The sequence below is a fragment of the Myotis nattereri genome (genome assembly GCF_964212035.1).
Source record: "Myotis nattereri genome assembly, chromosome: 8".
Lineage (NCBI taxonomy): Eukaryota > Metazoa > Chordata > Mammalia > Chiroptera > Vespertilionidae > Myotis > Myotis nattereri.
The window spans coordinates 2,756,263-2,781,268 of NC_138083.1; the positions used below are offsets into that span (position 1 = coordinate 2,756,263).

Sequence of the window (25,006 nt, forward strand, 5' to 3'; positions counted from 1 at the left end):
TTTTTACATGAAGAAACACTGGACAAATAAGTAATAATAGTCCCAGAGGCTGGGGGGGGGGGGGGCAAGGGAACAGGCAGGTTTCTGAGCATGCCTTGTCACCATTTCATACCACTTGAGTCCCCATTAGAAGCAGGTCTGCCTTGGCAGCTGTTTGCTAACCAGACATTGCTGTGCCCTCAGCTCCTCTTTGGACTTTGTCATGTACTTGTCATGTGGTTCCAGCTCTAGAGTGGGGTTGCGAGGATAGGTCAACAGCCCGATCTTCCTCAGTGAGCCCCCGATACCTGCCCAAGGGATGCGTGTGGCGGCCTTGCTCAGCACCAGCTGATAACTGCAGCTGCGTGCTTGGGGCCCAAGCAGCACTCCTCTCAGGCCACCTCCTTCCATGGAGCGAATCCTGGCTGCTTGTTCAACTCCTGCAGCTCAGTCCGGACCCAATCTGTACCGTGGCTAGTTCTCCCTCAGCCTCCACGCCCCTTCCCCAGAGAACCCACAGGTTTATTCTTTATGTTCTCAGGTGCTCAGTTTTCTTTATAGCACAGAAGGTTTGCAATTTGTATCCGAGATCACCTACTTCCTCCCTGCCTGCCCCCTAGGGTGCAGGCCCATGACAACAGGAATGCCTATTAGTTCCTGTGCCACTCTTTCATCACCTTTCTGTATGAAATAAGACATACCACACAATTTAAGTTCATTTCCCCCCGAAGGAATGCTTTATTGGCAAATTACCCGTTATTTATTTTATGGAAAAGACAAATCAGTTGTGGCCCTGCCTCCTGCCTCCTACAAGGAGTCTGAGATTCTGATGAAGAAAGAACACTAGGTGGACCACAGTCCCCCGGTGTCTGAGGAGACCAGCAGACACTCAGGTCCCAGAGCACAGTCTACCAAAGCAGTCACTGAGCTGCTGGCTTCTCCCCGGGGGGTGCACCCATCACACGCAGGCAGGCCAGGCCTGGGCCACTAAGAACCAGGAAGGCACAAGCTGCCCCTCCAGACACACCCGCCACCTGGGGCCCTGGGTGAGGCTGCTGGGGTGTGGCAGCTTCAAAATGGGAAAGGCGGCTGGTAGCTCCTGAGAAAAGGAACAGCAGAGCCCTGGCCGGTCTGGCTCAGTGGATAGAGTGTCGGCCTGCGGACTGAGGGGTCCCGGGTTCGATTCTGGTCGGGGGCATGTACGTTGGTTGCAGGCGCATCCCCAGTGGGGGGTGTGCAGGGGGCAGCTGATCGATGTTTCTCTCTCATCGATGTTTCTAATTCTCTATCCCTCTCCCTTCCTCTCTGTAAAAAATCAATAAAATATATTGGGGGGGAAAAAGAAAAAGAAAATGCAACAGCAGAGGTGCAGCTGACCCACCCCGCCCAGCCCCGCCCTGCAGGGTCCATGCACTTCTCGAGTTTCCTGGCCATGTGAACAGCAAACACAGTTGGAGCCACTGACAGTGACGTGCCAGCTGCGCCTGGTCAGGCCTGGCCCATGAGGGCAGTGTGGCAGCACTCCTATCCCCACCCCCTGAGGTCCAGGAGCCTGCTGGCCAGCAGGAGCTGCCAGAGTTGTTGAGGAGAGAAGAGCGATTCCATCACTGGGAGTACGCTGCTGAAACGCAGGCATCCAGCCCCTCGGGTAGATGCAGAATTCTGGGCAGTGTCAGACCCACTAAAGGACTCTCACTAGTATATATTAAAACATTATAAACAAATAAGCATGAGGTGATATAAGGCTTGTATTTTAGCTCGAGTCCTAACAAATAATCTTGTAAAGATGAGGCTAAAGCTGTTTTGCTTAATATTAAATGTTGAAAAATCCACTGCATTTAAAAAATAAAGAATTTGCTTTTGCTAAAGCTAGATCATTAGTGTAAGAGTGAGGCAGCTGACAGTTTCTTTTTGGAGGTTCTAGGAAATGGACAGTTTTCTTGGTTAGCATTTTGAAATAAAAACTGTGGGTCAGATGGGGCTTCTGGAAGACGCTCCCTTCCGTGGCACAGGGAAGGAGGAGTTTAGAAATACCACTACTTTACACCTGTCTCTTCCCCTGGTTTCCACATTCTGATGAACAAGATCGCCAAAGGGAACGTGGCTCTGCCCCCGCCCCGCCCACTTCCTGGCCCCAGGAAGGATGGCACAGTGATGGTTGCATCTACAACTTTAGTGTGAAGCATCTGTACACAAGACTGTTCTCTAAGTCATGCGTGTGCAGGGGCCACGTCTACATGTGATGGCATGAATGTCCTCAAAGCCGCTCCATGTCCTCCTGCAGCTGCTGGTGCTCCCTTGCGCAGTGGCTGCTGTGGCGAGGGCGTACCTGCACTGGCTCCGCGGCCGGCAAAGCTGCTTCAGGCTTAGAAGGGCGTGTGATCGGGCAGGGGCTTGTCGCCACTCTCAGTCGGGGAGGGAAAGCTGTCACTGCCATTCTCTCTGCCACCCACCACCTTAGACTACAGACGGGAAAAGACCAGAAGGGAAAACCTGAGACAGAGCCCACAGCGCCAGGCAGCCCCTGGAACTTATGATGTCCAAATTCTCTACCCAAGCGCACAAACCGTGAACACTGATTAGCAAGAGAGAAGACACCACTGACAGCAACAGGCTGCAGAGCGCCAGGAACCCGTCCCAAGAGCAGCACACCAACAGTCCCACATAGGACTTCCTTGGATCACAAAATTACAGAAACAGAGAAGAGATCCGTGGATGCCGGGCAGGGCAGGCGGAGGGCAGGCACCGTGAAGGGTCTGTGGGAAGAGACCGCTCTCTACCCTGAGGTGCCCATGTCACATCCTGGCTGTGACACCGCAGTGTTAGTTCTGGGGAAAGTATGAAAGGAACAGGGCCTCAGTGTTAGCTCCCACAACTGCCAACTGCCTGGGAGTCTACAACGATGAAGTCAGTCTACCTGACAAGTCACACCCCATCAAGAGAAGCAAACGACCCGGGTAGTTACCTTTATGGTCCCAACTCGGTCTTCAAGCGACTTGAAGGTGGCAGAATTCCTTCAAAGAGAGAGGGAGCAGAAGTCAGGAGGAGGAACCCCCAGCTGTGCTGCATCCTGAACTGGAAGGGCCTCAGGATTAGGGCTGTCCTCCAGAAAGACCCCTGAGTACATCCTGAGGTCTCAATGCAAAGACATGACCCGACAGAAGAAGGGGAGGGGCACCCCCTGCAGAGAACCCAGCCAAGGTCACTCCAGAGGTGGCACCAGGTCAGAACCAGGTCAGCCACACTCGCCAGCCACAGGGACAGAGACCTGAATGCCACCAGCTGGTGAGACCTAGACTTGACATGGGTGAACATGGGGCCCGTTTCTGCTCCACCCTACTGGTAAATGCACCTGTGCTGGGGTTTCACACTCATCTCTCTTAGAACGAAGCCAGAAAAAAAACAAACGAGGCATTCTGGGACAAGAGGGTGGTAAGGAGGCTAGAGGAGCAAGCAAGCTGGCCTGGTCCGACCCAGCTCCTCTCACTGCTCAGAGCCACCTGCTCCTGGGCTCTGCAGACCACCCGCCCATCAAGGACTCCCAGACAGCTCTGTGGTGTGGCAGCTGCAAGTCTTGTAACAAGGATGGGGCTCTGCTGAGAACCAAGGCTGCACTGCAGAGCAAGCAGGAGAAAACTGGCCACAAAGCAGATAAAAATTCTTCATAAAAGACGTGGAGAGTCCTAGCTGGTTTGGCTCAGTGGATAGAGTGTTGGCCTGCAGGCTGAAGGGTCCCTGGCTTGATTCCAGTCAAGGGCACATGCCCGGGTTGTGGGCTTGACCCCCCAGTAGGGAGCGTGCCAGAAGGCAGCTGATCCATGATTCTCTCTCATCATTTATGTTTCTATCTCTCTTCCTTCCTCTCTGAAAAAAAAAAAAAAGACTTGGAGACACCTGTAGTCTCTTGGATGCCAGGTAGGTGTTGGAGCCTCTCTGCCCTTCCCTAGCCCAACCCTGCAGGCAGTCCTGGAAAGTTCCAGACGGAGCCCCATTTGGCATACCCCACTAGTTCTTTGGCCTCGGAGGGGTCTTTCCTAACCCTAATCCGTTTAGAGGTCTGGGAAGCCGCCTGCTCCCCACGTCCCCACCCGGCTCTGGGAGCTCCAGGCGTGAGCACACATTACCTCATGGCGGGCATACTTATTGAGTGGCGGATGGAGTAGCTGCTGCTTGGAAGCATGGCAAAAGCAGAGAAGGAAACAAGAGTTAAGGTGAGGACAGAACAGCGCTCACAGGTTCCTCAGCCCAGACCACGGAGAAACCCAACTTTGTAATAGGGTGGCAGGACCCCTCCCCCAGCACAATCGGAACGAGCACGAAGCCTTGTAAGGCCTCTCACCTGGAGGAAACCTGGACCCATAGCTCCTCCCCACCCCAAAGTCACCCCTAAGGGGCACGCTGCTGCTGGAGACCGCAGCCTGGGGCAGCAGAAAAGCTCTGGTACAAACGGTGTCAGATGTCCTTACTTGACTTCACAGCAAGTTAAAAGACTTTAGAAAAGAGAAACAACCAAGTCCAAGTGCTTCAAGTAAAAAGCACTTAAAATCACAGATAGGCCGAAACCGGTTTGGCTCAGTGGATAGAGCATCGGCCTGCGGACTGAAGGGTCCCAGGTTCGATTCCGGTCAAGGGCATGTACCTGGGTTGCGAGCACATCCCCAGTAGGAGATGTGCAGGAGGCAGCTGATCGATGTTTCTCTCTCTCATCGATGTTTCTAGCTCTCTAGCTCTCTCCCTTCCTCTGTAAAAAATCAATAAAATAAAAAAATAAAAAATAAAAAAATCACAGATAGTTCTGAATTTGGGGTCCAGAAGAATGTGTGACTTCAGAGTGCTGGTGGCACCTAGAGCGATGTCGAAAACACTGAACTGGGCTTATGTTACGCTGGTGCAGAGAGAGCTCTCGAGTCATAAACGAGGGAAACTCGCCCGGTCAGCGTGCCTCTGTGGTTGAGCATCAACCCATGAACCAAGAGGCCGGTGGTTCAATTCCCACCCAGTCAGGCACAGGCCCAGGTTGCAAGCTCGATCCCCAGTAGGGGGCATGAAGGAGATGATAGATGGTTCTCTCTCATCATTGATGTTTCTCTCTCCCTTCCTCTCTCTGATATTTATAAACAAACACACAAGGGAAACAAGATGCAGAAAGCACGACAGCCCAAGGTCAGCACAACCCTCCCATGTGAACAGGACTAAAATGTGGGGGAGGGGGGCTGGGGGAGGGACAACAATGACGCACAAAGGACTTAGACGGACACACTCCGCGGGTTGGTTGGAGTAGGCCAGCAACAGTGCCCAGATATGAACACGTCTTTGTTGGGAGGCGTCCCTGCACCAACCATATGGCCAGTGATGACCCTCAGGGACCACAGCTCGAGAAGCCTCACTGTGCTGGACAGGGGCCGCACTGGGCAGTTCCCGGCCCCTCGCCACCTTCGTCCAGCACAGCCTCCCACAGGCTGACAGAGCCCACTTGCCCTGAAGCAGAGAAGCTGTGCACAGGGTGTCTAGCGTCAGTCTTACCTAAAGGACTGTGAGAAAGGACGCGCCCTGACAGATGGCAGCAGGAAGAAAGAAGAAACGAATGTTAGGAAGGGAGGTCAATGCCCGCCCCACCCTCTACTCAGCTCTAGAGCCCCCTCTGGCCTGGACACCCACAGGTAGGACAGACAAGCGCCCCGCCCACCTCCAGGCTCCCGAGCACCGGCTCCAGGAGGCTGCTGCTCTCTCACGCACACGCTGCAAACTTCCCAGCCCATGGCTCTGCCTTCCTGGATGCGATCACGTACGGGGGACCCACGTGCCTGTACCCATTTAGAGGCTGGAAGGAAAAAGCCCCAAGGAGTGGAGCAGTGCAAACGTGTGAGATGACCCCGCTGAGTTCCGCCACCTGGAGCCGAGCCCACCGTGCTCGGCTGACACTGCACACGCACAAACCAGCACACACGGCAACAGGCCTTGGGCACCCGCGGGCGGCGTCCTCCGCACTCTGGGTCCATCACCATAGATCACGGAAGCCTGAGCAGGGTCAGAAATGAGCAGGGCCCACAGATGGGGCACAGGAAGGACATGGCCGCCGCCTCCACTCTGGAGGCTGCCCCAACATGGAAGTCGTTTTGGAAGCAACACATGTGCAGTCACAGGGCCTGATGTGTCCCTACCACTCAGTGGGCAGCAGGGCCAGCTCCTCTCTGTGGGTGGAGAGCTGGTGTCAGAAAAGGTGGAGACCTGACCCCTGACCTAAATCCAGTCCCCTTTCCCACCACCACACCTCACACCCCAGGGCATGCAAAGGTGTCTCAGGCCTGGCCAGGTGCACCGTGGACTCCAGCACAGGGCAGCTTCCTGGGGTACCTGGCCCCGAACATCTCAATGCAGTGGCCCGTGAGGGATCACCTAGCCCCAAACTCATGGTGCAAACCTCTGAACCTGACTTTCATTCAATAAGTGGTGAACTTACAACCTCAACCTCTAAACTGGGGAAGTTAATGGGCCTCAGCCTCAACCACCTGAGACCACATAGGGAGACAACAGGGACACGTCAAAAACCCTGAGGGTCAGTGCTCACAGCACCATGGAACACAGGGTGAGACACACCAGCAAACAGGTCAATCCCTCCAGGCACCTTAAACTCAACCCGGCTGCCCCCGCCGGCCCAGGCACACACAGCGCATGCTCAGACTGCACAGACGGCAGGTACAGGGAAGGAGGCCCCGCGCAGAGCCATCCGGTGTCACTGCGACAAGAAGCCTGTTCACTGCGGCCACGCCACAAGTTAGCGGCAAATCCCAGTTCTCTGAGCAGACAAAGGGACACGCCAGTCCTCCCAGAGCAGCGCTGCCCATGGAAGCAGCCCTGCCCTCCCCACGGATGCCGCCCCAGGACGCCCTGAACACACTCACAGGGAGAGGAGAGGAGCACAAGCCAGCGGAGGCGCACGCAGGCAGCAGCGCCTACTCTCCCTCAATGCTGTGACCACACCCACACGTGAGGAAAGCACGGACAGACCTGCCCACCGCTCGTTCCAGGGCTGGGAGGGCCCGCCCCTCGGCAGGCCCTGGGGGTGCAGCCAGGCCACCAGGGGCACAAACATTCCCTCACCGGGCTCACCACAGCACGGCTCAGGTGGCCAAAGCAGGCACCCCAGAATGCAGCAGTGCCGGCGTCCCACCTCATCTCAAACGGGTCTCCCTACAGGAACATACCCAGTCGAGTACTAGCAGCTCAGTGTGAAGCCTATGGGAGCAATCCCCACAGACCCTCCTTGCTGACAGCGCAGAGCCGAAGCAGGGGAGTCCTCCTGAGCCCAAATCACAGCCACGGTGGGCAAGGCATGCATCATAGGGCATCAAACCACAGGGACCCCACTACCTAGGAAGCAGCCAGAACCCCAGCGTGGGAAGGCGCAGTCCTCAGGCACAGGAGAAACACACAGACTGCCTACAGTTATTTAGCTTCTCCAGAAGTTTGACATTTTTCAAAATTAAGTTGGGAAAGGACTATTATATCAAACAAACAGAAATAAAAGGTGAGCAGGGCTCTGGCTAGCGTGACTCAGTGGATAGAATGTCAGCCTGATGCCCAAGGGTTGCAGGTTTGATTCCTGATCAAAGGCACATACCTGGGTTGCAGGTTCAATCCCCGGCCCTGCAGTTGGGGTGTGTGTGGGAGGCAACCAATCAATGTGTCTCTTTCACATCAATGTTTCTCTCTCCCTCCCTCCCTCCCACTCTCCCTAAAAACCAATGGGGAAAAACATCCTGGGGTGAGGACTAACAAAAACAAACAAGAAAAGTGAGCAGGGCTCTGGCATAAGCCGTCCTCTGCTGGGCTGGGCGCTCAGGGTTGTTAGAATCTGTCTTCACCTCTTGCTAACTGGCAACTGCCAGGCCTGTGAGCCGGGGAAATGCCTAACTCAAGCAGGTAGAGGTGAGGGTCAGAGTGTGGTGGACCGCCAACACCACACTCAACACACCAAACCCATGGGCAACAACACCCAGTGATTCTCTCAGGATGGGATGGGGGCTACGGGGGGGGGGGGGGGGCATTCTCTGAAACGAAGAAGTGAGGGGCCCGATCCCAAGTGTGGGGTCAGACCAAGAGCACTGGCGGTGACACGCACTTCCCCCCATGACTCAGTGATGCATATCTTGTCCTAATAACTCCTAATGAGAGGCCTTGCCAAGGGCCGAGCCAGAATTCACACCCTGGCCTCTGGCTCCTAGGGCCAGATCAGGAGGCAGAGGGAACAGCCAGCAGGCTGGGGGCGGGTGCTGCCCGGTAGTCACCAAGTGCCCGAGCCACTCGGCACTCCCTGGCCCCCAGGTCCTATACAAGGAGCACCTTTGGTGGCTATGAGGGTCTGGTCAGCCTCAAGAGAACATTATGTTGGGGCCCTGGCCAGTGGCCACACCGTCTGAGACCTAGGCACACACTCTGAGGAGACACCGAGCTTGTCCTGGACGTGTCCTGGCGCCCACCCCGGTGCTGACCTCTAGGCTGTAGTCATTCTCTCTCCATGGAACTTCCAAGAGAAGCACCAGCCTTCACCCAACCCAAGCATCAGAAGTTAGCCAATGGCACAGTGACCACCGGCCCTGAGCAATGCAAAACGGCAAAGAGGCCGCCAACGGGAGCAGACACACGCTGCAAACGAAGGTCCATGAATCGACTCGTTGGGGGCTGGCGTGGCCACACCTGTGGTTGCTGGGCAGCCGCTGAGGTATGTGCACCTGAGCCCTGGGGCTCAGCAGGCTCCCCACAGAACCTCTAAGAGATCTAAAATCCCAAAAACCTCAGCTGACCAGTCCAGGCCTCAGGGTGGAGAGGCTGGGGCAGAGGGGTCTCTTACCTCATGTCCCCGAGTTTCCTGCTGATGGCAGAGCCCACAGTGGACAGGGCAGCTGAAGTCTTCTGTCCCGCCTGAGAGAGAGTCTCCTGAGTCCTCTTGTAGCTGGAGGAAGAAGCACAGTTACCCAACCAAACACAAGGGGCAGCCACCACCCTCGAACCTGACAGCATCTTTGCCTGGAGCTGCCACCCACACCAAGACCTGCCTCAGGGTCCAGCAAGACTGGCAACCAAGGCGAAGAAGCACTTATGGCAGGCGGGAAAGCAACCCCCCACAGCACAGCCAGTGGAGGAATGGCTCGAGAGCTTCTTTGGGGCACAACTCATAGTGCCTGCCCAAGCACCCCCAACCCAAGGCTCACCTAAGGAAGTGCTTTCATTTCAAAAGAGTTAATAGATTATCTGCAAGAAACAGACTTCTGCACCAGAACCACAGGCACTCAGAAAAGCCCAGGTGCAAGGGGATGAAGGACACACAACTTCTTTACAAATTCAGAAGACAGCCTCAGCCCAGCCTTTCCCGGAACAGCGAATGCGGAGGACAATGTCACCACCCTGGGCTGTGCTGAAGCAAACAGTCTCAAGCAGGGGATTTAAAGAAGAGCCTGGCCTGGATGGTTTGGCTCAATAGATAGAGCCTGTGGACTGAAGGGTCCCGGGTTCAATTCTGCTCAGAGCGCATGCCCAGGTTGCAGGCTCAATCCCCAGTGTGGGGCGTGCAGGAGGCAATCGACCCATGATTCTCTCCCATTTTGATGTTTCTCTCTCTCACCCTCTCCCTTCCTCTCTGAAATCAATAAAAATATTTTAAAAAATAAAAAATCCCATATAATAAAAGCCTAATGTGCAAACTGTTCCCTCGGGCAGTCATTTGACCGCTTGCTATGACATGCACTAACCACCACGGGGGCAGCATGGAACATGGCGAGCATCAGCAACGTGGTGTTGGCAGTGGAGGCGCTGCTGGCCCCATGGGTCCCGACAAAAGCAGGACCACAGCGGGATGGTGGAGCAGGTGAGGGGGCAGTGCCAGGCCAAAGCGGGGTGCCAGGAATGGCTGCGGGGCTGCAAGGCTGGGGGTGCGAGCTGGAGCCCAATCTCTGCAGGCCACACCGAGGGACCCCACCAGTGCACGAATTCATGTACCGGGCCTCTAGTAAAAAATAAAGAGCCTTACAGAATCTCTATTTGTGCTCATGAGGCCAAGCTGGGAAAGTGAAGCCCAAGAGAAAAGCGTGGGCCTGCGCCTTGAGTCCTTGGTGATGAAGAGGGCATTCTGTGGGCGACTCCAAGGGCACCACCCCATCAGAGACCAATGGGACAGGCCTGGGGGCAGAGCCAGAGTCTGTATCCAGGTAAGTCAGCCCCCACCATGTTTGCACGCTAGTCTATGCATCCTGGCTAGCACCACTTTGGGAATCACTTCCACCTTTTAGGAAAACATGGAGTAGAATCCCGAAAAATACCAGCCTCCTCTGGGGCACCTTCCCTTGGAGGCTATCCCACCCCCAACAAGGGTGGGCAGGTAGTTCAGGTCTGGCCGGCCAGAGATCCCCGCTCCTGGCCACAGCAAGAGTCCGAGGAGACCCACAGTGGGCCACCTTGTTGCTGGGAGCCACTCACACCAAAGAGGAGGAGCTGAGAACAAAGCCCCTGTGGGAGAATGGAAGGTCCCCAGTGCTCCGTGGGAGCCCTGGTCGGTGGGCCTGGAACAGGGGCTTCTCGACAGGCAAGACCTCCACACCCTTAGACTGACAGCCTTTAGCTGTGCTCTCTGTCACCTGCAATCAAAAAACTCAATACAGTGACAATACCGAGTTAACTTGTGACTACGGAATTCACCTGGGGCCCTCTCAGTACGGTGTTAGCTAAGACCTACCTATAAAAAGAACCCAATGGCCCAGCCGGCTCAACTCAGTGGTTGAGAGTCGACCTATGAACCAGGTCACGGTTTGATTCCTGGTCAGGGCACATGCCTGGGTTGCAGGCTCGATCCCCAGTGTGGGGTGTGCAGAAGGCAGCCAATCAATGATTCTCTCTCATCAATGATGTGTCTCTCTCTCTCTCTCTTCCTTCCTCTCTGAAATCAATAAAAAAAATATTTTTAAGGAAGGGCCCGGCAGGCATGGCTCAGGAGGTCACGGTTCGATTCCCAGTCAGGGCACATGGGTGCAGGAGGCAGCCAATTAATGATTCTCTCTTATCATTGATGTTTCTATCTCTCCCTCTCTCTTCCTCTCTGAAATCAATAAAAATGTTAAAAAAGAGGGGGAGGAGTTGGCTGACAGAAGATCAGTAGCACCTAAACTGCTTCCTTCCAGCACGGTTCCATGAGCAGGACTTGCAGACCCACAGTCGGGGAGACGGGCTCACCCCAATGCGGTTGCCTTTCAGACACCGGGCCAGCTATCTTGCAGTGACACCTGGGGGCTCTGGCCAAGCACCCCTGGGCTCCTTCCCCCCGAGACGGCCACCCCACCCCGGGGCTTGTGGCCTTCCTGGGCAGTCACTGCAGAAATGCATTCAGCCTGGAAGCATCTGACAACTTTCCCAGCAGAACTAGTGCGAAACTCCGGGGGCACAGCCACTGCCTGCTGAAATGCATGAAAAGGCTATGCTGCTGGCCACACATGTCCACACCCAGAGCCACGGGCTCCTCTCCTGGGAGTGAGAGTTGTAGTTATTGGAAACAGTGTGTTGGCTGGTTTTACAGAGCAGCACCGAAGTCTCCAAAGGCTATTTCCTGATAAAGTCTGCACTGCGAAAGGTCTGGCGACAGCCACTGAATCACCGAATACTGCCACGCTGCTACAACACCCACTGCCACAACCAGCTGTCTACCAAACTGCACAAACAGCAGAAAACAGGGATAGTCAGAGCCCCCTGAGCACACCAGGCTGCAGAGGCTTCATGTGTAGCTACCTTACCTGGGGTCCCAGGCACCCCAGGAGAGGCTGGGTAGCAACTGTTTTCTTTCAGCCCAACACTAACGGGCTTTCTGCTGGCAACCATGACAGTACTTCCTTCTGAACAAGACAGAGTATCAGAGAACGACATTCCTAAACACTGCCCCCTTGGCTTAAAGAGCTATGATCTGATGACGTTCTCCTCTCTCGTTGAAGGATCTCAGCAGAGCAGCACCGTGGTTCTCAGCCAGAGCTCTGCTCTGTATTCTGCATTGTTCGTTCTGTGTGGCTGACAGCTTGGTGCCTCTCGGACCAAGGGGACTCCTTCAGGGTCCCACAGGCACGGTCTGCACCAACCCTGACTTGAAGAACATTACGTACGAGGGAAGCTCCACAGACCCCAGCAGCTGGAGCCGGGTCTGCAGGAGAAGGAAGGACAGAAACAAAGAGCCCCCATCCATGTGGTGCAGACGGCACCCGGCCACGCGCCCCCTGGAACGCTGAGGGGTCTCTGAGGGCGAGGCTGCCGCCAGCCCGGGCTCCTCCTCAGGGACGGTGCCGGCAGACTCCTCTGTGGGGTCTGGTGGCCACAGTGTGAGGGTCGTTCCATTCGTGTGGAAGAGGGAAAAAACGATATGAAATAGCCAGGAAACACAACTAGGTGTGTGCCCAGCACACACAGCCTGCTTGCCCCTGAAAGGTGAGTTGGCAGGAGAGGGGAGGGAGGTGCTGATGGCAAAGGCACTCACAGGTCCGACTGGGTCATTCTCTCATTCCACTCTCCAAGTTTCTCAGAAGTTTTCACATAGCTAAAAACAGAAAGTCTATGGTGAATTGTTTAGAAAAACTTTCAACTCAGGTTTCAAACTGCAAGTGAAATTCCAGGGCCAATGGAGAACTGACTGGCAGGAGCACAGAACGTCTGCGACCAGAGGACAGGGCTGCTTCTGCTTAGCACCCTGCTATGCCACCCTGGTGGGGGCAGGGGAGGCGACAGAACAAACCAGTTCTTTCCCATCAGGCCAAGGGTCATTCAATGTTACGATGGCTCTTGGGGAACACTGCTGTGAGGGCAGGAAGGGCAGCCTGTGGCCCCAAAACACTTGTGGCAGTCACCCTTTGAGGCTCAGAAGCTATGCTTTCCTAAGACAGAAACGGGGTTTTTCCAGGTGAGATTTATGAAGTGACTCTGCCTGTGGGGACAGGCCTTTCAGACAGTGGGAGACACTCCTCACCCCCACCCTGGAGGATACATTTCAGAGGAGCCACGTAGCTGCCCTGCCCAAGGTCAGAGCGGAACGTTTGTGATCACACCCGTCATGAGGAGTCACGTCCACTCGAGCAGACGCTCAGCTCTGGGGACCACAGCAAAGTCAGTCTCATCAAGGACCTCATTAGTGTGCTCTCAAATTTGGACCCGAAACATATTCTTGTCGATTTCCACTTGGACAATTAGCTGTGTGTCCATCCACCTTTTACAAAACATCTGACTGAGCAGAGTAAGTGGGAGGACAATTGCTAGGTCAAGGTGGCAAGGCCCCTGGCTGGCTGCTTCCAAACAGGCACATTTGGTCCCCATTCCTGGGAGGCACCTCGTCCTCAGGACTAACACCCCGTCGACAGGACAGAGGCACCACGCTGTGCTCGCTCTCCAACCACCAGGGCGCCCTGCCGCAGAGCAGGCACCTACGCGCTCGAGACCTGCACGTCGCGCCAGCTCCTGGACAGGCTCTGCCTCAGGCCCTCCGAAGCAGAGGGGCCCAGCTTCCTCCTCAGCTCTCCGCAGCGCCTCTCCTTGGCCGCCAGGACCTGGCGCAGGGTGACAATTTCCTCTTCTACCTGCATAAGCACGAAGTTGACATGATTAGCTATACTACCAGAGGAAGTGACTGACATCCTCATACAATGCGATGTGAGGTTCCTCAGTTATCTAAGAACTGTCCCCTTACAGAAACATACATCTCAGAAATCTGGTACCAACACAACTTCTTCTGCAGAACTGTCTCACCCCCAAGCCAAGTGGCTCTGCTGGGGCTGCCGATCACCATGCTGACCGGGGGGAGACTGAGCAAGGCCTTCCGGAGCTCTGCCCCAGGCTGGGCACAGGGTCAGAGGAGGGAGGCCCTCTTTCCTCTGGGCCTTGCCTCTGGGCTTGGACAGCAGAGGCTGGAACATCTGGCAGCCAGCCCCATCTACGGGGGGGGGTTCCTTATGCAGCAGGAAGGAAGCAGAGCAGACAGATGGCCAGAAACCCAGGTGACATGAACTGGCCCCATCACAACATCTGCGCTCCTGAGGTCAGCTGCAGGCCTTGGCAAAAGCCCGTTACATAAGCCAAAAGTAAATTCGCCTTTGTGTTTAAGGTAATTTGAGTTGAGTAACAGAGAACCCTGAACCTCCTCAGGTCTCAAAAAAAAAAGCCCTGGCCAGTGTGGCTCGGTTGGGCGTCGTCCCATCCACTGAGAGGCTGCTGGTTCAATTCCCAGTCAGGGCACATGCCCAGATTGTGGGCTTAATCCCCAGTGGGGGTTGTGCAGGAGGCAGCCGATCAATGTTGTGCTCTCACATCGATGTTTCTCTTTGTCTCTCACTCTCCCTTCCTCTCTCTAAACATTCAATAAAAGTATTTTCTAAAAAAAGAAAGAATAAGTGACACGAGAAGGAAGCATCCATTAGAACCTTACTAGAGTTCTCACAGCACTTCCAGCTCCTATATGAACAGCTATTCTAAAAAAGCCCCTTTCTTTAAAAAGTGCTTGTTTAGATTAAGGCACTAAAAACAGTGTAGAGCCCTGAATATCCCTATATTCTGCTTTAGAAAATAGTTGAAACAAGAAATAATTTACAAACACAGTATCATCTAAGGCCAAACTATTACCAGTCACTCAGTCAGGTACAACCAGTGACCAGAAGACTCCACTCCTGGTGCAATGACTGACAGGGCTCTGGGGCACATGGTCACGTTGTCCTGGGAACATGAAAGTTGAAAGTTTTAAGTGACACAAGAGTGACTCCACTCTGCGATCCAACTCTGAAAAAGACCTGGTGGCTTTAGTCTCAATACCAACATATTTGAAGTAAAATACAAAACATACATGTCCTTGGACTTCTTACTGCTTCTCTCTTAATCGCTGTTCAATTCAGAAACAGCCACATGCTTTCCTGTGATCTGAAACCTGGTCCTGGGGCTGAGATTGGTCTGTACAACTAGCTTTGTTCAGACCTAGGACTGGGCTGGGGATGTATTAAGATGGGGCTTGTCTCTGGAGACATAGCAGAGGCCTGTGACAAAAACGGTCAGATATTAACAAGACCATCTCCCCAGACTCTGGAATATCAACTGAGTCACTACCAGGCTCTGCATCACACAGTGGAAAGAAACCCTCTTATTAGTTGGTATAAAAATTAAACTCAGAGGCTTCTGTTCTTAACTCCGATTTTCTCTTAAGGGACTCTCACTTTAAAAAGATCACATTAAGTACTTTTTACAAAAAGGTGTTTTTGAAAGAGAAATTAAGATCCAGGGGCAATAAGATGGCGGGGTCTTGAAAATGTCAGGTGTTAACTCAGGGGTGGGCAAACTTTTTGACTCGAGGGCCACAATGGGTTCTTAAACTGGACCGGAGGGACGGAACAAAAGCATGGATGGAGTGTTTGTGTGAACTAATATAAATTCAAAGTAAACATCATTACATAAAAGGGTACGGTCTTTTTTTTTTTTAGTTTTATTCATTTCAAACGGGCGGATCCAGCCCGCTGGTCGTACTTTGCCCACGGCTGTGTTAACTCCAACAGAGAAACTCCCCGTGGGTGGTGTGCTCAGAGCAGCTGCCCCTGTGTGGACATTCTCCCCCTGGAGCACCCATGAGGGGCTGGGTACATACAAGCCGGGGCCCCAAAGAGCAGTGTCTGTGGGGCCTCAGGATAACCCCATTTCTCCGGGGCACAGCCAGCACTCTGCCCTCATTGGCCTAAGGGGGCCTCGACTCATGGTACCACAGGCCAGCCCACCAAGACACAGAACCTTCATGAGCTCAGCCCTCAACTCCTCCTCCTCAGCTTCCGTCAGACCCTCGACAGCAGGCGTCTGGGCAGCCACTGCCGTGTCAACAGGGACATCCGTCATGGAGTCGGACAACAGACCTTTGTTAGGAGAATTCAGGTTGATATCTGCCAGAGACAAAACAAGGCCAGAAAGTGCCAAGTAAGAAGTTATGGAGAAGTCCATGGGACAGAGGAGAAAGAAAGGGTGAAAGGACAGGTGGCGGGGGAGGACTGGACACTAACAATGCCTCTTCTCTGAAAGGTTTTGTGAAGATAGTTTGGTCCATCTGCCTGAGGGCAGCCACACCCCAGACCACCCAGATGCTGCTTCAGGGCCTGGAAACGCTGGTGCAAGGCAGCCATACCCTTCCCCTGCTTCCCCTGCGAGAACACTATCTCCAAAGCAGAGCACTTTGCTATAAGGCAGCCCAATCTAACAGATCTGCCATTTTTAGAGGAAAAGAACACAATACGGCTGTAAACACAAGCGCCCCTTTCTAAGCAACTGAGCTGCCAGAGCCCATGCTACAATTACATGCAAGGAGCACATGTCAGTTGTCTAGCCCTGCAGGGCGTCGGCAGCACAGAAATGCCCTTCGTTCACACTGGACCTCACCCCTCAGCAAGGACCCATAGCATGCCTCCACACTCCTCCGCTACGCCCAGATCAGGTTCAAATTTCTGCAGCCACTATTTTTCCTTATTACGTGCATCTTCCTGTCTGCACTGAAAGTTTACAAGATATCACACAAGGAAAAGGAGATCTACTTTAGTTCTTTCCTACTCTGACCACATGACTGTCATTTAGTACTTTTATACCATCAGCACTGAGAACATCTTCCCTTTGAACACCACACTGTGAAGAAACAGCCTTTGTCTGGTGTCTTACACCTTTAAGAGTAAAAGAGCCCGACCAGCATGGCTCAGTAGTTGAGTGTCAACCTATGAACGAGGAGGTCATGGTTCAATTCCAGGTCCGGGCACATGCCCAGGTTGCGGGCTTGATCCGTGTGGTGTGTGTAGGAGGCAGCCGATTGATGATTCTCTCATCATTGAGGTTTCTATCTCTCTCTCCCTTCCTCTCTAAAATCAATAAAAATATTTTAGCCCTAGCCAGTTTGGCTTAGTGGATAGAGTGTTGGCCTGAGAACTGAAGGTCCCAGGTTCAATTGTGGTCAAGAGCACACGCCCAGGTTGTGGGCTCCATCCTCAGTAAAGGGCATGCAGGAGGCAGTCAATCAGTGATTCTCTCTCATCATTGATGTTTCTTTCTTTCTCTCCCTCTCCCTTCCTCTCTGAAATCAATTAAAAAATATTTTAAAAATATTTAAAAAAACAAGAATAACAAAATAAAAGTAAATGAAATTGCCTGGCTTGCATGGCTCAGCGTCAACCTATGAACCAGAAGGTCATGGTTCAATTTTGGTCAGGGCACATGCCTGGGTTGCAGGCTCGATCTCCAGTAGGCGGTGTGCAGGAAGGAGGCAGCCGATGGATGATGTTCCTCTCCCACTGATGTTTCTATCTCTATATCCCTTCCATTATCTCTAAAAATCAATAAAAACGCATAAATATTTTTAAAAAGCATGAAGTTTAGAGAGAAGTAAAAGTGTTTTGTCTACTGTAGAAACGCCAGTGTCTGCTAAAATTAGATGGAATGCACTTAAAATCAAAGATGCTCCACTTAGCCAGCTGTCCTGTTCCCTTCACATGCCCACCCACACAGCTCCAGCTGGGCTCTTCCTTGGTACTCAATAGATATTTACAAAACAAAGCATATCCACTTTTAAATCAACAGATTCTGAATTTTAACTGGTATCAACCTACATAATTTTACTTCATCATTGTATCCACTATACTGACACTACTCAAATTCAGTAAATGCCTTAAAATTTCCAAAATTTTTCTCTTATATTAAAAAAAAAAAATGAACGCCCTTGGACAGTTTCTGGCAATAAAGCTAAAATTTGATCCCATGGAAGTCAATCCCCCATCCCAAGGTAGAAACTGGGCACCCACGGAACATGCCAGCACAGAGAACAAGCTTGGGGCTGGAGCCACAGTGGGTGGGGGGTCCTTCACCCTAGGCGAGCCCCAGCTCTCTAAGCCTGCATAACCCTCTGCAGATGGGTGCAATGCCAGCACCAATCTCAAAGGGCTACTCTGAAAACGGAAAAAGATCATTTGAGAAGCAGGCTTAGTATGGTGTTTGGCCCACAGTAGGTGCTCAGTGAATGCCTGTCATTCTCATGATCAGAACCCAGTGCTTGTGATGCTTAACTTCTGACGCTCAACTATTTTGTAAACAGACGTCATAAGTAGGAAAACCTACAGAACAGTATCAGAATCCAGAAATCGTAATGTCTAATTCGTATGCTGATAAAGTCAACCAGTAGAAGAGCACCCTGCAATTAGCCAGCGTAGTTAGTTATGTAAACAGAAATGGAGCATCCCCTCGCTAGAGAACCGTAATGGGAGACCAACTGGTTACCGCCTTCTCAAGATTTAACCTCCAGCGGCCATCTCAAGCTGGTCTGAGGGGGTCTCTCTGGAAACAGGTCAGGTAAACCGGGGTGCCCTGACTCGCTGCACCGCCCTCCCCGCACCACCTCTAGGTAGGCTGGGCTCCGAGAGCGTGGTCGTCCAAGGGGCGCTGCGCCGAAGGCCAGGACGGTGTCCCCTCCCCTCCCCGGGAGCCGCGCACACCGCTCGGCCCAGGCCTCGGTGGAGTGACTCCGAGGGCCCAGCTCAGGGACCAGGGACGGCCGACCCGGCGGGCGTCGGCGGGGTTGTAAGGAGAGCTGCCTGGAACGAGGATGCCCGAAACTCTGGGGACCAGGGAAGGTGCCTGGGAACCCGTCCTCGCGGCGGTCCAAGCTGGGAGAGGCGTACACACGCCGCGACCCTCGGAAGATCGGGAGAGCATCGCGGTCGGGCGCCCGGGAGCCGAGAGGGACCGCGGGGAGGGCGGCGGAGGAGAGCACCGAGAGTGCGAGACCCGACCCGGGGAAGGGTGGGGCGTGGGCCGGTCGGGCCCGTAGGCGGCGGAGGCGCCGGGCCCACAGTACCTTGGCCAGCAGAGTCCATGCTCAGACGGCGGCCCAGCCACAGCTGGAGTCGCGGCGGGGATCTCGGATGTAGGAGCCGAGCCGGCCGCGCTGGGAGTCGCTCGCCGCGCACACACCAGCCAGCGGAACCACTACAGCCGCCGTGGCATTACGTAATCAACGATGCGTCGGCCCACTTCCGCTTTGACGCGTGCTTCGCTTTCGTCCCGCCCCCACCAGCGCTGTCCAATAAGAGCTTTGTCTTGTCCTGTTTCTGTTCATCTACTCCAACCTGATTGGCTAAGGCTGCGAGCGAAGCAGGAAGGGAGCCGGGTTCTGAGGAAATCCCTCCCAGGTCAACTCCACCAGTGAGACGCCAGGTAGAACGGTCGGGAGGAGCCCGGGGAAGGTGGGACGTGGGGAGACTAGCCAACATGGCGCCACGGGAAACCTTCCCACGGGCCCTTGGGAGGTTTCGAGGGTGCCTCCCGCTGCCTAAGAACGCCAGAGCTTGGCGGATCCGACTCAGACCGCTTGCGATCCCTCCGAGGCCCGATCTCCTGACTGGGGTTAGCCTTGTCCCCGGTCTGTTATTCATTTTTAGTGCGCACATTTACGGGGATTTTTTTTTTGGGGGGGGGGGCGGGGTATGGGAGTTGAGCAGAAAAAGGCGTGACTGTGATATGTCCTCTTGCCCTGCAAACGCTGCCGCCTTCACCAAGCGTCGTGCACGCCCTCCGCCGGCCCTGTGCACCCGTGTCCTTAGCTTGTCACATGCACACGGTGAACCAGGGGGAGCGCTCCCACTTTACAGATGAGTAAACTGAGATTGGAGTAACTTGCCAAGATCATTCAGCTAGTTGAGGGGCTTCCAGCAGACTCTGGAACAAGCGTCTAACTTGCCTAACTTCTCAAACGAGAGGTATGCAACCGTTAGGCAACCAGTCCCCCAAAGACAAGCCCCACCGCTTCCCGTCTTCATTTCCTAATCGCCCCTGGAAGCAAAATCCTTAAATGGTATTCAAAATCTTTAGGATCTGACTCTTCAGGACTGTATTCCCCACTTCCAGCCAAGCCACTCTGATCCCCAGGCATGGAAGCCACTTCCTTCAGCTAATTCCTCTTCCTGACTCAGCTCAAAACTCACCTCCCACAGGCATCTTCCTGGTACTTTAGGTCACCTATGTATCCACCTCTGCTTGTACCTGCCAGGGTGCATCATGGCCGTGTCCCGCTCTGGTGCTGTCAACTATGTGTTTGCCCCAGTTGACTTTTTCAGTTTTTCCAGTTTCTTGCTCAACCCACCCTGGCCAGCCTGACCCCACAGACTGGGGACAGCAAGTAGTCCCTGCTTCATACAGTTCAGGACAGACAGTAAAGAAGTGACTGCATCTCAGATAGTGGTGAGCAGAGGGCTTATTTCTCGTTCTGTATTACATCCCTGAGCTAGGAACAAGGCCTGGCTCAGAGGGGAGGGCGGAGGAGGAGAAGGGGCCAGCACCAAGAGAGGAGGGGGGCGGGGAGCATGGGCCAGTGGGCCCACACTACCTTGGCCAGCAGCTACATGCCACATGGTGTGCACCTGTTACTTTGAGTCTGTGGTCCCATTGAACCCCTCTTGTAGAAGCCAGGAGTGGAGGTAGGGAGAGGACCCAATGGAGCAGTGTCACAGTCCAGGAAAGGTCCAGCTGCTAAGACCTGCTTTGTAGATGCCAATGTCCTTTCACAGCCAGGGGCAACTGGTACAGACCCTTCAACACTCAGCTTTCCCTGAGTCATCTGTAACTTAGGGTGGGTAAACAGCACCTCCGAAGGCCCCACGGCCCGTGTTCCCACCATCATTTTGAGGTGTTGAAGGCACCCACCACACAGCATTGCTATCAATTGGGTCAGGTTAATCTTTGCATTCCCTTTAGGAACTGGGAGCAGACTGGGACATCCACAAGTGTTTGAGGGAGGAAGAGAAAGGGAGCAGGGAATGCCTTACCCTCTCCCAGACACTAGGTTGGGGTCCCAGGGCAAGCCAGCTTTACTGGTTGGGGTGTGGGGAGGGGAATGGTTCTGAGGCCCTGAAGATGAGCAAAAGCACAAACGCTAGTTCTGTCGGGGGCTCAGGCTACAGCCTCCAGGGCAACTGGAAGTCCTCGGGTTCTAGTGGACTGCAATGAGTCGCTTCCACGTTCTTGAGGTGTTTGCGCGCCAGGAACAGCGCGAGTTGCCGGCGCCTACGCGAGCTCAGGCCCTGACCCACCCGCCACGGGAAGGCGAGCCCGTGCGGTCCCCAGACCTCCTCGTCCTCCCGTTTGTCCTCGCAGTGAGCGCGGTAGGAGCGCAGCAGTGCCAGGCACCAGTCGTCATCCACGTGGTAGCGCGCATAGAAAGCGGCTTCCTGTGCCAGGCTGCCCGCGCGCAGCCAGCGGGTCACGATGGCGTAGCCCTCACGCGCCATCACAGCCGGGTAGCGGTGCTGCAGCAGGCGCAGGAGCAGCTCGTTGCCGCGGTTGCCCTCCACGTCGCCGGACGGCAGGGGGCGCAGATGGCCGGAGGTGCTGACCACGTCGTCCAGAGTTCGCCGGAGCAGCAACACCGGCCCTGGGTAGCTGCACAGCTGCTCCGCGACATTGAGGTTGAAATGTTCACGCACGGTGCGCACCACCAGTCCCTTCCAGCTCTGGGGCATGACCTTCAGGGCCAGTGGCACGAGGTCGTCGAAGGTGGCATCAAGCACCAGTGCACCCAGCTCCGGGTAGGACATGGTGGCCCAGGTGGCTGTGAAGCCGCCAATGGACCAGCCGTAGATCACCACGTGCGCCGGCGGGAAGCGCAGGCGGTGCAGTGCGTACTTGATCACCACGTCAATGGCGTTGGCGTCGTGCTGAGGGAACGGCTCACCGGTGCTGCCCCCGAAGCCCGGGTGGTTCCAGCCCAGCACTGAGTAGCCAGCCTCCAGCGGCGCGGACAGGCAGCCCATCTCATAGAAGCCGGCGTTGCCTTCACAGCAGATGACCAGGCACAGGCCGCGGCCCTGGCTGCCCGGGTGTTGGCGGCGATCCATGAACATGGTGTCGATCTCGTTGCCATCTCGGGCCACCAGCTTGGCACGCCGGCCGTGGTAGCGCTCCACGAGGCGTTCTTGGCCCTGCTGCAGCAGCGGCAGCAGCGCTCGGGTCATCAGGAACATGGAGCCCGGGTACACGAGCCAGCGGCCCAGCGAGTGGGCCAGCGCGTAGCTGGCCAGCTGGCCGGGCAGCTCTCGGATCTGCTGCAGAAGGCACTGCAGCTGGCTGCGCGACCCGTGCAGCGGCCTCCCCGGCGCGCCCCCGCCCAGCGCGGCATCCTGGAGCAGCCACACGCCAGCTGCAGCTGCCGTGCATGTCAGCGCGCGGTGACTGCCGCCCCCCGCACGGGCGCCCACGTCATCCCAGCGGAAGTCCACGGGCCAGCTGCGGAAGTTGTAGGTGTAGTTGGCGGTCAGGTAGATCTTGAATACGTGCACCAGCGCTTTCACGAAGCAGACGATACACATGGGCCTCGAGGCTGCTCTGCGGGAACCCTAATGCGCAGTTTCCGGGGACCCCGACCGGGCCCAGCGGGCACTGCAGGGGCTAGCACCGCTCTGAGCTGTCCTGGGTGGTGCCTCCTCGCCTGTGGCATCTGCACGAGTCTGCTTTGTGAGTCACTGTTGCTGGGGGGAGGGGCTACACCCTGTGATGGGCTCATAAAGGGTTCCCAGGCTCTCAAGTGCTGCCCCACCCTTGGGACACAAACGCCCTCCCTATGCCCTCCTTGACTATATCTCCCCCATCCCTGCTTCGCCCACCTCCTCTTTAAACAGAGGCAGGAGATTCCCACACTGGAGGTAAAGGGAGCCGGGGCAGGCCCAGCAGCTCTGGGGGCAGGCTGTCTGAGCATTTGCAAAGACAAAGTAGTCTGGAGAAGCGGGGTGGGGGTAGGAGTGGGGAGGGGCTAGTGGAGGGGATAAGGTGGGGGTGTCGAGGTTCCCTGCCCAGACCTGTGCTAGATGCCCCCAGCCCTCCCTGTGCACTGAGCAGCCCAGGAACTCCGACAATGGGCTGGTGGGCCCTGCTGGAGCAGGGAGGCAGCCTGTGCTCAGGGGTGTGGCCCCCACCCCTCCACACCTTATCGTCTCAGAAAAGGGGCGAATGCAGGTGGAAACCCCCGCCTGTTCCGGATCCTCTTTCCAAAGGCACCAGCACAGCAGTGACCTTCTCCAGGTGGGCCCTTCCTGGTCAGTGTTCCTCATTTTCAGCCCCTGGTCAAGCCCTCCTCCATCTAAAACCGCCCCCACAAGATGTATCTTCCTCTTTTCTAGAAGGCTCCAGTGGGTTCCCCTTTTTCTCCACCAGAGTGGGCCAGTCCACCAGAGGGTAAAGGTGGCAGAGTAGAGGCCACAAAGGGAGCCAGGGAAGAGCCAGACAGGGGCCTCATTCAACCATTGCCTGGACCTGAAACAGGAATTTGGCAAAGCCAGCCAGCCTCCTGCAGCCCAAGAGCCTTCCGGGGAGAGGGTTCCCGGACCAGTAGCCCTCTCTGTTTCCCTGTGTGTCTGGGTCGTAGGCACAGCAACCCAGTCAGCCCCACCACTTGGGAAGCAGAGCTGAGAGCATTCCTGCCCTTAGGGGGTGGAGGGCAGCATGGGTCAGTGGGCAAGGAGGCTGGGTTGGGAGGGTTGACTGTCCGCTAGGGTTTCCAGATAAAAGACCGAATACCCAGTTAAATTTGAATTTCAGATAAAGAGCAAATACTTTTTGAGTATAAGTATGTCCTAAATATTGCATGGGACATACTAGATACCCTGTTTGTCGGTTGGTTTTCGCTAAATCTGGCAACTCTACCCCCTGCATCCACCCCCAGCTGGAGAGACCCAGATTTCCCAGCTCTGCTTCCAGATTGGGCTGCTCTGCTCATTGGCCAGGGCCTGAGGCCCAGATAGTGTCTCAGGGCTCACGGTGCACCTGGGCAACGGGCCCCTTCCAGTTCCTCTGCCCTGCAACCACCCCACCTCTTCACTGCCCCAAGAGTGAGCCCCCTGGGCATCACAACTGGCTCAAAGGATGGGTGGAGGTAGGGGGGGGGAATGGGTGGTCCTCCTCCCATTAAATACCCCTCTTCCCCCCTCCACCAGCCCTGTGGTTAGAGGGGAGGTGTAATCCTTGGGAGAGGGGAGGGCATTTACTCCCCAGGAACCTCATAAACTCAGGTGCCCGGGGAGGCCCAGTGCTGACGCAGAGGCTCCAGGCTCGTTTTGTGAGACCAGAGGAGTAACCCCAGCAGAGCAGAGGGCTAATTGCATCCTCAGCCAGACCGGGCAGATGTGGGGGATCCTGGAGCATCGCCCACACAGTGTGTGGGATGCGCCACATTTTGTTCTGACCCCCCAGAAGTCTTGTCCTCCTGGGGCAGTCTCCCTGCTGGCTTCCTTCAGCCAAGCCCACCTGCCCTTGGTTCCCCAGGAAGAGCAGGGTGGGGAGGTGGGGAGGTGCGGGGGTTGGATTCTGAGGGGCAGAAGTCAGCAGGCTGGAGCTGCTGGTCCCCTGGAGCCCCTGACCTGTGTCTGGCCTGCCCCCTGACCGGCCCCCCTGCCCCCCCCCTAACCCATACCCATGGGAGCCTGAGTGCCCCAGAACCACCAGCTCTGTTGGACAGGAAGCATGTGACAGGAAGGGAGCCCTCCTCCCACTGTCCCCACCAGAAGAGCCTCCAGACCGGACCAGCTGCAGTGACCTCTTATGCCCCCATCTGCTCCAAGAAGGTGAGGCTATGTCCAATTGTCAGTTCTCAGTTCCAGGAGGCAACCCCCCCACCCCCCACCCCCAGTGTCTGCAGGCAGACACCTAAGTATGCACCCACCCCCACAGAGCCTGCTGGGCTCTATGACCTCTGGCCTTCTCCCCACCCTCCCTCCAGGCCAGCTCTGCTCAGTCCCCCTGGAGGCCCAGATTGATGCTGCAGACTGCAAAGCCGACCTTGGAGAAGGAATGGAGGGAGAGAAAACCAGTCCCAGCCGCTGGAGGGGCTGGGCAGGATCAGCCCCTGGCAGAGGAGGTCTGACCACAGCGGCCCAGGCTCCAGGAGCAGGGCCCAGGGCTGGGGACAGGAGCTGAGCCTGCTCAAACGCCTCTGCTCAGGAAACGGGGAGCTGGGAAGATGGGGGCTGGC

At 55.4% G+C, this 25,006-nt stretch overlaps 2 protein-coding genes across 6 annotated transcripts; both read right to left on the reverse strand.

The window, feature by feature from the left end:
* Nucleotides 1–687: 687 nt before the first annotated feature.
* Nucleotides 688–19,007, reverse strand: TPD52L2 (TPD52 like 2). 5 transcript variants are annotated; one of them, XM_081097359.1, is made up of 9 exons: nucleotides 18,848–19,007; nucleotides 15,760–15,905; nucleotides 13,426–13,574; nucleotides 12,485–12,544; nucleotides 8,831–8,932; nucleotides 5,503–5,529; nucleotides 4,104–4,145; nucleotides 2,945–2,993; nucleotides 688–2,807 (listed from the first exon to the last, which is right to left on the reverse strand). In XM_081097359.1, the coding sequence occupies exons 1-9, from the start codon at nucleotides 18,864–18,866 to the stop codon at nucleotides 2,802–2,804; spliced, it is 600 nt and encodes a 199-aa protein (XP_080953485.1). In that variant the 5' UTR covers nucleotides 18,867–19,007; the 3' UTR covers nucleotides 688–2,801. The 5 variants fall into 5 exon arrangements, with proteins under 5 accessions (XP_080953485.1, XP_080953482.1, XP_080953483.1 ...); XM_081097356.1 differs by having other exon boundaries at nucleotides 688–2,441; nucleotides 18,848–19,001; XM_081097357.1 differs by lacking the exon at nucleotides 12,485–12,544 and having other exon boundaries at nucleotides 688–2,441; nucleotides 18,848–19,003.
* Nucleotides 19,008–20,942: 1,935 nt separating this feature from the next.
* On the reverse strand, nucleotides 20,943–22,352 carry ABHD16B (abhydrolase domain containing 16B; the record flags this gene model as incomplete). The annotated part of the gene is made up of 1 exon (XM_081098008.1): nucleotides 20,943–22,352. One exon carries the CDS (start codon nucleotides 22,350–22,352, stop codon nucleotides 20,943–20,945), a length of 1,410 nt encoding a protein of 469 aa, XP_080954134.1.
* Nucleotides 22,353–25,006: the final 2,654 nt, after the last annotated feature.